The sequence below is a fragment of the Corvus cornix genome, chromosome 20, assembly GCF_000738735.6.
Source record: "Corvus cornix cornix isolate S_Up_H32 chromosome 20, ASM73873v5, whole genome shotgun sequence".
Taxonomy (NCBI): Eukaryota; Metazoa; Chordata; class Aves; order Passeriformes; family Corvidae; genus Corvus; species Corvus cornix.
Window position 1 is genome coordinate 4187883 of NC_046349.1, and position 12338 is coordinate 4200220.

The following is a 12338-nucleotide window of genomic DNA, read 5'->3' on the forward strand; positions in this document are numbered from 1 at the left end:
TTGGGGCTGCCCTTTGTATGGCCGGGAATTGGACTTTGGTGAGGCTTGGGTGTCCCTTCCACCACCGAATATTCTGTGATTCGGTGAAGCAGCGGCAGTGGGTGCTGGAGATAAGCTGGAAAGCCCAAGCTGTGTCTGCCTCCCGTGGACCTGGGAGTGTCCGAGTGTTCGGCTCCAGCATTTGTTAGCGCGCATCATTACGAGCGTCCTTCTCAGAGGGGTCTGATTCTGTTCCGGGCAAAAGCTCGGCGATCTCTCCCACCCCCGAAGGCCAGCAGGGGCTCGGGGCCGGGCTGTGTCCCAGCCGCGGAGCTCCGTCCCCGTCCCGCCCGGGGAGGCGGTGCCGCCCTGCCGGAGCCAACGGCGGCGCGGGGCGGGGAAGCGGCGGCCGCGCTGTTTGGATTCAAACTCGCCATAAAGCGCCCGCCGGGCCGAGCCCCGCGCTCCGGCCATGGCCAACGCGTCGCAGTGTCTGGAGGAGGGCTCGGGGCGCTGGCCGCCGCCGGCCGGGCCGTACAGCGAGGCGCAGCGGCTGGCGCTGGAGGAGCTGGTGGCGGGCGGCCCCGAGGCGCTGCGGGCTTTCCTGCGGCGGGAGCAGCTGCCGCCCTTCCTGTCGGAGCCCGAGGTGCAGGACATCGCGCGGGCCGCGCTGCCGCCCGCCGCGGGCCCGGAGCCGGCGGCCGAGCTCTCGGCCGGCGCCTCGCTCGACGCCTCGTCGCTCACCTACTTCCCCGAGCGCTCGGACCTGGAGCCGCCGGCGCTGGAGCTGGGCTGGCCGGGCTTCGCCAGCGGCGCCTTCCGCGGGCTGCGCGGGTGGAGGCGCATTTCCAGCCCGGCTGCGGGGACAGCATCTACGGCTGCAAGGAGGCGGTGCGGCGGCAGATCCGCTCCGCGCGGCAGGTGAGTGCCCGAGGACCTCCCTGCCCTGCCCGGGGTCCCTCTCCCCTGGGTCTCCAAGCACATCAAAAGCCGGCACCGGCATCGATAAGCGTCTCCATGGGTCACCGAGCAAAGCCAAGTGGCTTTAAAACCCTGTCGAGCAGACAGTGTCTCATTAAGGAAGACAAGCTCGAAAATACACAAAGAGTGGCAGCACTCCGTATGCTGCATCTGCGAACTCTCCCTTTCCCGGCTACTCCGGAGGTGATGCGCCAAGAGCTCCCCGTCCCGCAGCGCTGCTGCCTTGGAGCACCGGCTGCTGTATCCAGCTGATCCTGGATCTCACCCGGAGTGGAAGGTCTCCTATTCAAGATTCCTTACTGATGTGCTCTGCCAGATAGATTCTCTTGCAAAAACCTCCTACTGTCCCTTAAAGGGTGTAACACAGAACAGGCCTCTTTTATAAAAGAACATTACCTACAGATATAACACTATGATTGTATTTCCCTTCCTTAGGTCACTAATTGCCCCCAAGTGACGTACAGACCTGTTTTTGACAGGACTTTCCTCCTACAGGAGTGGACGCTTTTGTTCTGATGCACTGTATGGCTTGAAAATCACGTGGCGTAGTAACTTGTAACTGTTCCCTGTAACTCATTGCATTCCCGCAGTTCGTAGCCTCCAACCGTAATCCCCAGCCGGGAACCACCCTTCTCCTTAGCAGCCATTCAATTGGCTCAGCTGAAATTTAAATTTGTAGCTTCCTTTTTGGGTGGCCAGATGAAGCAACCCTTGTTTCTTTGTGTAACGTGCTCGCACATGGCACACCCTGAATCAGCAACTGAGCTTGGTCTCTATTCCCTTCCGAAGGCAGAAGCTTAGGGTGTGTGTGAGGATGACATGAACGACGGGCTCCTTGCCAGAAACGGTCACAGAGGGAAGCTCTGTTCTCAAACAATCCCTGTCAGGTATATGAGACCAGTCTGGTAACTCGAGTAAACGCCATAAAAACATTTGCTCCCCCCAAAAGCTGTACTTGTTTGTAATATTGTTCCTTGCAGCATCCTGTCAAACACCTTTGCTCAAACTGACCCAAGAGCCAGGCAAGCTGCTCCTGCCCTATCTGTGGCTTGTGGCTGATCCAGGGAGCGTTTTTGTGGACATAAAGGACATTTTTGACACCCTAAAATTTACTGAATGTCAGATTCTGTGTGATAGTTCTCAATCGTTTCTGAGTTCCACAAGTTAATGTGAAGACTGGGAAAACTTCAGATGCTGCATAATTTCTTCCCTGACTAGCGCACTCAAATGCAGTTAGTTTAAGTGACTGCTGCTATCTTGTCCTTGCTATCCTGAATAAATGAATGTAGAAAAGGGTTTTCTCTCTTTCCTCTAAGCACTTTGGGCAAAACTGTATTTCATTTTCAGCTGCTAATTCTGGGACTAGAACTCAAACGTGCTGTGAATTGAGCAGTCATGTGAAGGTGTCAGTGTTCCCAAGGATTTAGTGTGAATTGTTTTGTTTTCAGGGATGGTTTTCTTACTTGTCTGGTCTTGCCAAAAGCATCTTACTGGGTTTTTTATCTTCTTCAACGCTTAGCCAAGTGATTGGGTGGCAAGAAGCATAGGACGCACGCAAGAAGCACCAACATAAAGTAACTTTTTGTAGAAATACCCATGTGCTTGTGCAGGTTATATGTAACAACTCAGCCAAATGGAACCAGTCCCTTAGGGAGCAGGACAGAGTTGGGAATGCAGAGCTCAGCCTGTTCCTGTGGGAAATGTTTCCTGTGAGTACAGGCCATGCCACACACAGAGCAGCTGTGTTGTGTGCTTACACACCTTGGGTGTCCTGCAGCAGCCTCCATCTGGTAAGGGCAGGTGCCAGGTACCCACAGTGGTTGTATAATCATTGTTCTTTATGCTGGTTTAATAGAAGGAAAATGAAAAATTCAGTAATGAAGCTGAATCCTTTATGCCTCTGTGTCCCTACACAGAGGTGGTTTTGAAGGGTGAGAACTCTAGCACCACATCAGTGTGTGAGGTGGCTCTGAATTAGCTGGAGAGATGGTTCAAATATGTGACCTTCCCATCTTAGGATCTGCCTTTTTTAAAGAACTGTTGGGTGAGTGGAGGGGTTTCCTGTGAAGATATGGGATAGAAACTCAGTAAGAATCTAGAAACCAGGAGGAGTCTGGAAATCAGCTGGAGTTTGTAAGATGTGACAGCAAGGAGGCCATTTGAGCTAATTCTCCTGTAGCTGCTTGAAACACTGGGAGAACATGTGGAGATGGTTTGTCTGGAGTCCCAATTCTGCTGTGATAGCTTCCTCAATGTGGCCACATTAGAGGGGATTGTGTAGGAAAGGAGGGTGTGAAAGTGTACAAAAGCAGCAGACATGAGGAAAAACATATTCAGGCCTATGCTTTGCATGCTGGGGCACAGTGAATTTACAGGAATGTTGTGGGAATATAGAAATCTTTTAGAACCTGCCTGGGCCTGCGCAGCAGGACAAGGAATTGTGCATGTGGCCCTGATGATAGCAGCAGGAGAAAATGGCTGTGGGAGGCAGTGGCCATGTGTAAAATAAATCCCTTGAGTGTTGTGATTTTCCTTGCAGGTGATTGCCCTTGTGATGGATTCCTTCACAGACATTGAGATCTTCAGTGACCTTCAGGACGCCTATAAACACCGCCAAGTCCCTGTCTACATCCTTCTTGACCGGGAATTTGTACCCCATTTCTTGGAAATGTGCAACAATTTGGGAGTTTGTCCTGAGCAGGAAAGTGTAAGTACTAAATTAGGGTCAGGGTGGTTTGTTTTTATTTTTGTGGTACACTTTATATATATCAAAGAAACACTTCTGTAAAGCATCAGACTGCCTTGAAAGGCTAAAGCAACCTGTCTGTTACCCATATGTAGGAGCTACAGCCATGGTGTGCACCAGCCCCATGTGCTGGGTGCAGTGTGCACTGGGATCCCTGTCCTGAAGATGCAACAATTTTCAGGGATTTAATTTTGCAATATTTAAATAGCTTTATTCTTTGGCTCAAGGAACTGCTTGCTAAGGAAAACAGAAACGTGGGAAGCTCAAGGGTGGTATAGCTCTGGTATCATCTGCTTTCTTTCCTAATACTTTATTTTAAAAGGATTTGGATGATGTGAGCCAGGTGATTTGCTTAGTTGCTGTGAATATAAACTGACATGGCTGTGTTATGGCTTGGCTTGGCTAGGCTTATGTTCACTGCAGTAGAAGTTTCTCTGGACAGGGAATGATGCCCTTCCTGGGAAATGATTAATTGGAACTGACTGTTCTCACTCAATCTAACAGAAATTTAGCACTGTGTGATTAATAATACTCATATACAGACTGTATAAAAAAGTTCATTTCATTCCTATCTTCCATGGTGTGTGTAGCTGCTTTTAAGTAGAATTGCTAATTAAAAGCTTTTTGAAGTTAACTTAAATCTGATGTTACTTCTTCCTCTCTTTTCTGAACCAGATGATGAGAGTTCGAACTCTCACAGGGAGCACGTACTACATGAGGTCAGGTGCCAAAATTGTTGGGAAAGCCAAGGAGAAATTCATGTTGATTGATGGCATTAGAGTGGCAACAGGCTCCTACAGGCAAGTACTGGGGTCTGCTGGTGCCCAGTGAAGCTGTAGAAAGGGGGATTTGCTGCAAGAAGGGGGATTTGCTGCATGAAGGATGTATTAATTTTGCTGTTTGCTTGGTGTTAATGAGTGCCAATGGCACATGGACTAGCTGAGTCGACATGGGGCTGACATAAATCTGAAAACACCTTTGGAGAACTGGTTTACACAACTTGTTGCTAGCAGGGGGCTTGGCCATGGCTAAATAGAGTTCTTCCTGCAGAAATGAATAGTCTGTTGTTCTTACCTTGCCTTCATTTTTAAGCTCTCTTGCTGTCTGTAGCTGTATGTGTTGAAATGCACTGGAGATTAACTGCGAGTCTTGGTTTGTTTTCAACAGTTTCACATGGTCCGATGGGAAACTGAACAGCAGCAACTTGCTGGTGTTGTCAGGTCAAGTGGTTGAACACTTTGACCTCCAGTTCAGGATTCTTTATGCCCAGTCACTGCCCATCAGCCCTAAGCGACCGTCCAGCTGCAGGAATAGTGGCATGTTTGATCACCTGCTGACCAGAACAGAGTCCTCTAAAGAATATACTGTGGAAGGCAACTTGAGAGCAGAATTTGCCAGACTGTCTAGCACTCCAAAGAAATTGCTGGAAAAACCAGATCAGACTGAATATACTCCTGCAGGAAAGCTTTGTAACCTGGGGCATTCCTGCCTGTGTGAAGAGGAGTCATTCAGCAATCAAAGGGCCACAGTGGAACAGAAAAGTGCATCAACTCAAACTGGCCCGTGGGAAGAGATGGCAGCTGTGACCACGTGTAATGCAGCCACTCAGGCCAGTGCTGCCACAGCAGATGCTGGCACTCAGGCTTCTGTCATGGCCAGAGTGACAGGCACTCAGACATCAATTTTGCTGAAGACTGCAGTGACACAGACCAAGGAAGAGAGCACAGAAACACCCCTCCTTCCCAGAAAGTTGTCAAAAGAAGAATATTCTGTGTCTGGAAAGGCTGTATCCAGTTCTAGTCTGCACTCGCTGTCTTCATCATCATCCCAATGCTCTCTTGCAAGCTCTGCAGGCTCAATATCTTCTCTCCGGTCCTTTGAATATTCCAGCAGTCACAGGGCACAATATTTCCAAAAACTGCATAAAGAGAGGCAATTCCACTACTCCACGATCAGGTCGAAGCTGAGCCACATGGTGGATATGCTGTCCCGGCGGGGTCGTGTCCCTGGGAGCTACATGACCCAGTACCCTGGCAGGTGCAGCCTAAAGCAGAGGCGGGACATCAGTGCCAGCCTGCACAGCCTCCGCAGCGCCTCGCTCTTTTCCCTGAATAAATGATTCCTGCCCTGACCACAGAACGCACAAACCCCAGTCTCAAGTTGCTGTCACTTTGTATCTAAAGATTCTTCCACTTCCATCCAGCACTTTTACTTTTTCAATAGGTGTGTACGTCACTCTCCAGCACTTTGTTTTACACTATGCAATGTAAGCGATGAAAAAGAGGAATTATATGGTAACTACTTACAGGTTCCTCTTGTATGCATGAGTGGTGAAGATCATTTTAATTCTGGGTATTTAACCTCAAAGCTGAACTTGTTACTGCTTTCTGGGATTGTTAATGCCCTAGTTTTAGTTTAGGTAGACTTGGAAAAATCTGAGTCACAATGAACTTGCTCAGAGTGGCTTTGTAGGTCTTTCTTATACCAAGGAATTCTCAATCTTTTTTCCCAATATTGGCTTTTATTTCTACCTTATCTTTGACAGGAGAGGAATCAGCTTTTACAAAAAGCCATAAAGCTGATTTTATTCTAACTTCTGTGATATATATGTTACTCTTCCACTAAAGTTGCAAAGGGTCTCTTGAAACAGTTGCAGGTTACCTTCAACTGTATTCTTCCTTCATTGTTTAAGCCTTCTGAAACAGACTGAGCTATCTCTTTAGTTTGATCATGCTCTCGTGCCTTTATGTAGAGATATATAAATATATATGTGTGTGTATGTGTGTGCTTCCTTCTTTGCAGTGAACTTTGTGGCGAGGCAATCACTGAGGGCATGTGACAAAGCCCCTGTTCAAAAGTAAACTGACAAATGCACTACGAAATGTTATGGGTTATGTCGGGTAATGTTAATTTACAAGTAACTGTAGGAGTTAAATAAACATTTTTCTCTTTTTAACTGTCTTATCTGAAATACTCTTTCTTGCACTGTCTATCATTTTTACCCTACTAACTTGGTTTGAGGAGCTGAAGTGCCACTCTAGTTTTTGAAGATACTTTCAATATTGAGTAGACCTTAGGTTAAGCTGCTTTGGAAAGTCTTTATCTGACTGTTTGCAGATTTCTGTGCATGTCTGTGCTTGCTGGGTCTCTTACCTGAGCAGTGTGTGCAGTCTTTGCCTGAGATCTGACCTGTACTGTTTTTCCTTAGACCTGCATCTCAATACTTCAGTGACCAACCACACTGAATTCTGCCAAATCTAATCAGAGTCTGGGTTATGTATTTTATTGTTTAGGGGTACATGTGTCCAGTAGATGGCACATTTCAGCTGTTGGCTTGATTATTGAATGAATGAATAAAAATATCCGTAACTCCAAAAGATTGCAAGTGTTGAGAGCAACTAACACTGAAATCTCTAACTAACTGTCCAAAATCTCTATGGACAAAGAGGCTTAGCTACTTTTATTACTTGGATTTCAAAGCAGCCATTCCTTCACTAAAGTAGGAGGTGTGGAAAAAAAGTTTTGTCTGCACTTGTTGAAAATGATAAGGTACTTTATTGCTTGATCCCCAAATCTGGAACACTGGCAGCAAACCAAGTTGCAGGGAGCCAAGATACACCTTCAAAGCCAACAGCGCGTTGTATTTTTAAGAGCTTAAGTCCTTCAGTTCTTGAATGTATGTAAAATCACCTTGTTTGTTCTATGTGCTCTTAAACTTTATTATACCGTGCAGCTGTTAAGGTACTCTAACAGGAACAAGAAACAGTTTACAAATAAACTCCTTTTTGCCATGGGGTTTTCACCTGATCATTGCCGAGCTTTGTTTCTGTTTATTTGGCATTTTAAATCGGGGTGACTAAGTCATTTCGTCGGCGCTTGGTGCCTTCCTCCTGGGGCCATTTGCCCTCTCCAACCTTAGGAGCAGCCTTTTGATCCGGGCTGGGCAGCAGGTCCAGGGCTGGGCTTATCCTTCCTCCTTAGAGACTGGCGCTTCTGCGGGCGCTTCCCTGGGCGTGGGGAAGGCTGCCGGCTGTGCCACCCGTGACTGTCCCGTGGGCGAGCGGCCGGGAGGAGCGGAGCCGGGCGGGAGGTGCGGAGGAGCCCGCGGAGCGCTATAAAGAGCCGGGGCAGCGCCGGGGCGCTCCGGCCATGGCCAACGCGTCGCAGTGTCTGGAGGAGGGCTCGGGGCGCTGGCCGCCGCCGGCCGGGCCGTACAGCGAGGCGCAGCGGCTGGCGCTGGAGGAGCTGGTGGCGGGCGGCCCCGAGGCGCTGCGGGCTTTCCTGCGGCGGGAGCAGCTGCCGCCCTTCCTGTCGGAGCCCGAGGTGCAGGACATCGCGCGGGCCGCGCTGCCGCCCGCCGCGGGCCCGGAGCCGGCGGCCGAGCTCTCGGCCGGCGCCTCGCTCGACGCCTCGTCGCTCACCTACTTCCCCGAGCGCTCGGACCTGGAGCCGCCGGCGCTGGAGCTGGGCTGGCCGGGCTTCGCCAGCGGCGCCTTCCGCGGGCTGCCGCGGGTGGAGGCGCATTTCCAGCCCGGCTGCGGGGACAGCATCTACGGCTGCAAGGAGGCGGTGCGGCGGCAGATCCGCTCCGCGCGGCAGGTGAGTGCCCACGGCGGCCCCGCTCCCGCCCGCGCCGCCCTGCGCAGCTTCCGGGGGCCACCTCGTCCTTCCCCGCTTCACTTTACTCTTACATAAACTCCCGATTTTACTTACTCTGCTGTTTCGTATTGCTTTATATCTTTCCCACCGTCTTTTCTGGTTATTTTTTTAACACGTTCATTATTTGCCAGCTTTTTCCCCCCTTCCTGCTGGTAACCGAGTCCGGACTCTCTGGGTGCCCCTGAGCTCCCTCAGGGAGCTGGTACCTGTGAGCGATACATCCCGAGTGTGCCCATTCCCGGCTCTCTGAAATAGCCTTTGCTTCCCCATCCTGCAGAGGATCCACGGCACACCCTGGGGTTCAGCCCATGGGGAAGATCTGCGGGGATAGGAGCTGAGTCTCAATGGACGTTTTGCTCAGCTCTTGACTTGAAATATGAGAATCTGAATAATAAGTTGAAGACAAACCTTTTATCTTAAACAGAGAGGTGAGATGTAAAGAGCAGTCAGACACTGGTGGGTTTGGGGTTTTTTACTGTTTCTTTTCATATTTGAAAAGTTGAAAGACTGGAAAACTGTAGCATTGGAATTAAGCTCACCTTTTTCTTCGGGCAATGCTTTTGAGGAAAAGACACCTGTTCTCGGAAAAATCCCCTTTTGCCTAGGAAGAGATCAAATTTGCCTAACATAGAGCAAAACCAGGGGTCTAGTTCTATTTCAGGGTGCGGAAGAATGCATTGTACCACGGAAGACTGTACCATGTTCCATAACCACCTGCAAAAAAGGCAGGGGGGAATATTTAATTTGAAAATCAAATTTCTCATGTGCTATCTCCCTTGCGATGCTGTGGAAACAGCCTAATGGTTTTTTCTGAAACTCGTTGCAGATGATTGCCCTGGTTATGGATTCCTTCACAGATACTGATATCTTCACAGACCTCTTGGAAGCCTGTAGCCAGTGGCAAGTTAAAGTGTATATCCTTCTAGATCAGTCTTCGTTTTCCCACTTTCTAAAAATGTGCAAGGATCTGGGAGTTGACCTTGAGCAGGAAAAGGTGAGCCTTGTCATATTTATAGGGGTAGGGAACTGATTCTCTCATGAGTGTAATCTTTGAGCTGACAAAAGAAGAATTTATTACACCTGCTGCCACAACTTAAAATGGGGGTTATGTAGCTCCAGCTCTTTTTTTGAAGATTTAACAATTCTTACATAAGGCAGCAATTAATAGAAAATCTGAAATATTTGTAATTGGATGTTACAGCTGCTTTCTGAGCACAAATACTAATTGAATGTTCAAGGAAATGCAGGAGGAATGTCCAGTTCCTAAAGCATGACTGGAGTTGCTTGGGCTCGCCAAGACTTTGAAGGCTGATGGAGAAGCAGGTTCTCAGGAGTCTGTGGAATTTGGATCCTGACAATTACGTGACAGGAATTTTCACAGTCACATTCTGCACAGTCAGTTTATGGGTTTGCCCCTTAGTGTCACCTCTTTTCCTACAAAAATGAGACAAAAGTCATCACTTGGTTCCTAGTGGGTCAGTCTTGTGCCAGTGTGCAGTTCAGCAGGGATGGTTATTCCTGTGTTACTCCTTTAAATGCAATCACTGAACTTTGCAGTCCACCTGACTCTTGCTGTGTCTTTAACAGCTGATGAGGGTTCGAATTATCACGGGGAGCACATACTGCACCAGGTCAGGTGTCAAAATCATTGGAAAAGTCCGTGAAAAGTTCATGTTAATTGATGGCATTCGAGTGACAACAGGCTCCTACAGGCAAGTGCTGATTTCTTTCTGTTGCTTAACATAATTTCTCTACGTGGAAAGTAAAGCCAGCAATGTTGCTTTCCTTATCAGATTTTATGACTAACATTTATCCTTAAAAGACCCCACTGCTCATCAGTTGGGTTGCAAGAACAACATAACTAAATGTGATGAAGGAGAATTTTCAGTGAATACTTTCTTTACTAATTATTTTGAATTAACTCATAATTTTTCCGCTCTTCCTTTGCTAGTTTTACGTGGACAGATGGGAAGCTGAACAGCAATAACATTTTGATCCTGTCAGGCCCTGCAGTTGCGCACTTTGACCTGGAATTTCGGATTCTTCATTCACGGTCAAAGCCTATCAACTTCAAAGAGTTTTTCAGCTGCAAGAAGAACAGGGTGTGGGACCAGCTGTTCAGGATAACAGTGGCTTCCAGAGACGTGACCAGGGAACACTTCCTGAGAATGGAATTTTTGTATCTGAGAGCATTTGTAGGAGATCTGAAGAGGAAGAGGAGCTGGCTGCACGCCTCCAGGGAGGCCGTGTACACCCCAAATAACACGATGCACACCTCCCCCCCGCTGACTAAGAGGAATGGCTCCCTGGTTATGAGGCCACACTGGATCATAGAGAGATGAACTGCATGTCCACACAGAGCAAGAAGCAGAACCTCAGGAACCACGTCCATCCATCCCTGTCCAGCACTATCTTGCAGTGCGTTTGTGAGAGCAGCTGGGAAAGAAACCTCAGAGAGAAAGTGAAACTGGAATTGTGGCTTTGCTTGAAGAACACTATAAAGCCATTATTGACTTCTACTATTCTGTTAAATTTTCATTTCTCAACCTGTTCATGCATGTTTTAAGCTGATGGGTTGGCAGCGTCATGGCTCAGTAGCTCAACCCTTATTTCTAAGAAATCTGGGTATTGAAATTAATACTGCTTAAAAGTCTGTTCTAAGGATGAAAGCAGGATTGCTGTTCAGTTCTGCAATCAGTCTTGGTCTTGTGTTATACAAACTCTCCACCAACTGTTTCATGACACAGAACTGGAGTAACCCTAATCTAGAAACTAGTAGGTCAGTACCACACTACTACTCCTCAAATGCTACATTTTCTTCACACAAAGCTGTGCTGGCAGGCAGAATGAGCTAATGTGTCAGCAAACAAGGTTTTAGTAGTCACTGAATTTCAAATGACCTTTATATTAGACTGGACTGTTGGACATCATGCAATAAATGTGTGCAAGTGATAATATTCTAAAGGTCCCACTATGTTTGTAGTAGAGCCAAATGAGACCAATTCCTTGGCATTGCCAGATCTTTTTGGTTTCTTTGTGGCTGCTGCCACAGTCTGATCTTGTGGGAAAAGCTGAGTAGATCTGAAATCTGTGAAGCTGCTGCATCTTCACAAAAGTCCAAATTTCATCAGAAATGCAATGACACAAAAGTCAGCAACAGAACCATTTTTAAGGTCTCATGGATGCTCAATTTTTTTAATTATTATTTTTTAATCCATTCATTTCTGGAGGTACAAAACCACCCTTAAATGAATAAGCTATCCTCCCAAACAGCTGCACATTGAGGTACTGAAGTTCCAGCAGCCTGCCAGTGCAAATACTCGTTAGTCAAAGCAAAGGTTTACCATTTCTCAGGTTGTTCTTGTGGCTCTTCTACTGCAAAATACTCGGGTATATGCTTGTGTGAGTGTCCTGTGGGTTCTGGGCTTCAGAAAGGAAGATTAAAACTTAGCTGGGGAATTTCACATGGGTTTCAGCTAATTAGCAGCAAGATAGCATTAAACTGGACAGATGGATCTTACAAGAAATGTCTTTATGGACAATGCAATAATGTACTGATTAATATGCAACTAATCTGGGCCCTTTTTCTTCTGCACTTACAATCATTGAAATGTAATCATTCTGGCTCTCCTAATCTGTAAATATTCAATAGTTTATAGCTTTGTACTATTAACTTCCATCCACATGTAAAGAAGTTTGAAATATGTATTTTTATTCTTACCTGTATTTTCCATAAAGACAAAACCCATACAGTGTTGTACTCTATGCAAAATACTGTTTGTGCAATCTTATTTTCATAATAATTATCTGTATAGATTTTCTCAAATATAACTTTTCCACTTTGTTGTTCATGTTATCAATAGGCAGCTCTTTCCATGTGGGATTTTTTCTCAACAATTGCTAATATATTGATGATACAAAATACTACGATTTGTGTTTATTTTTGACAGTGTGGACTTAATATCAAAAGTAT

The 12338-nt window shown here is 47.2% G+C and overlaps 2 protein-coding genes across 2 annotated transcripts; both read left to right on the forward strand.

Moving 5' to 3' along the window:
- The first annotated feature begins 404 nt into the window (after positions 1-404).
- LOC104687890 (protein FAM83D-A) lies at positions 405-7513 on the forward strand. The gene is given in 5 exon segments (XM_010397150.4): positions 405-806; positions 809-900; positions 3500-3667; positions 4382-4506; positions 4874-7513. Coding segments are annotated over 5 exon segments (1692 nt in total). The 5' UTR covers positions 405-451; the 3' UTR covers positions 5826-7513.
- A 100-nt stretch (positions 7514-7613) lies between these two features.
- Positions 7614-12289, forward strand: LOC120411073 (protein FAM83D-B-like). Its single transcript, XM_039563637.1, has 4 exons — positions 7614-8305; positions 9192-9359; positions 9953-10077; positions 10317-12289. The coding sequence occupies exons 1-4, from the start codon at positions 7856-7858 to the stop codon at positions 10705-10707; spliced, it is 1134 nt and encodes a 377-aa protein (XP_039419571.1). The 5' UTR covers positions 7614-7855; the 3' UTR covers positions 10708-12289.
- The last annotated feature ends 49 nt before the right edge of the window (positions 12290-12338 follow it).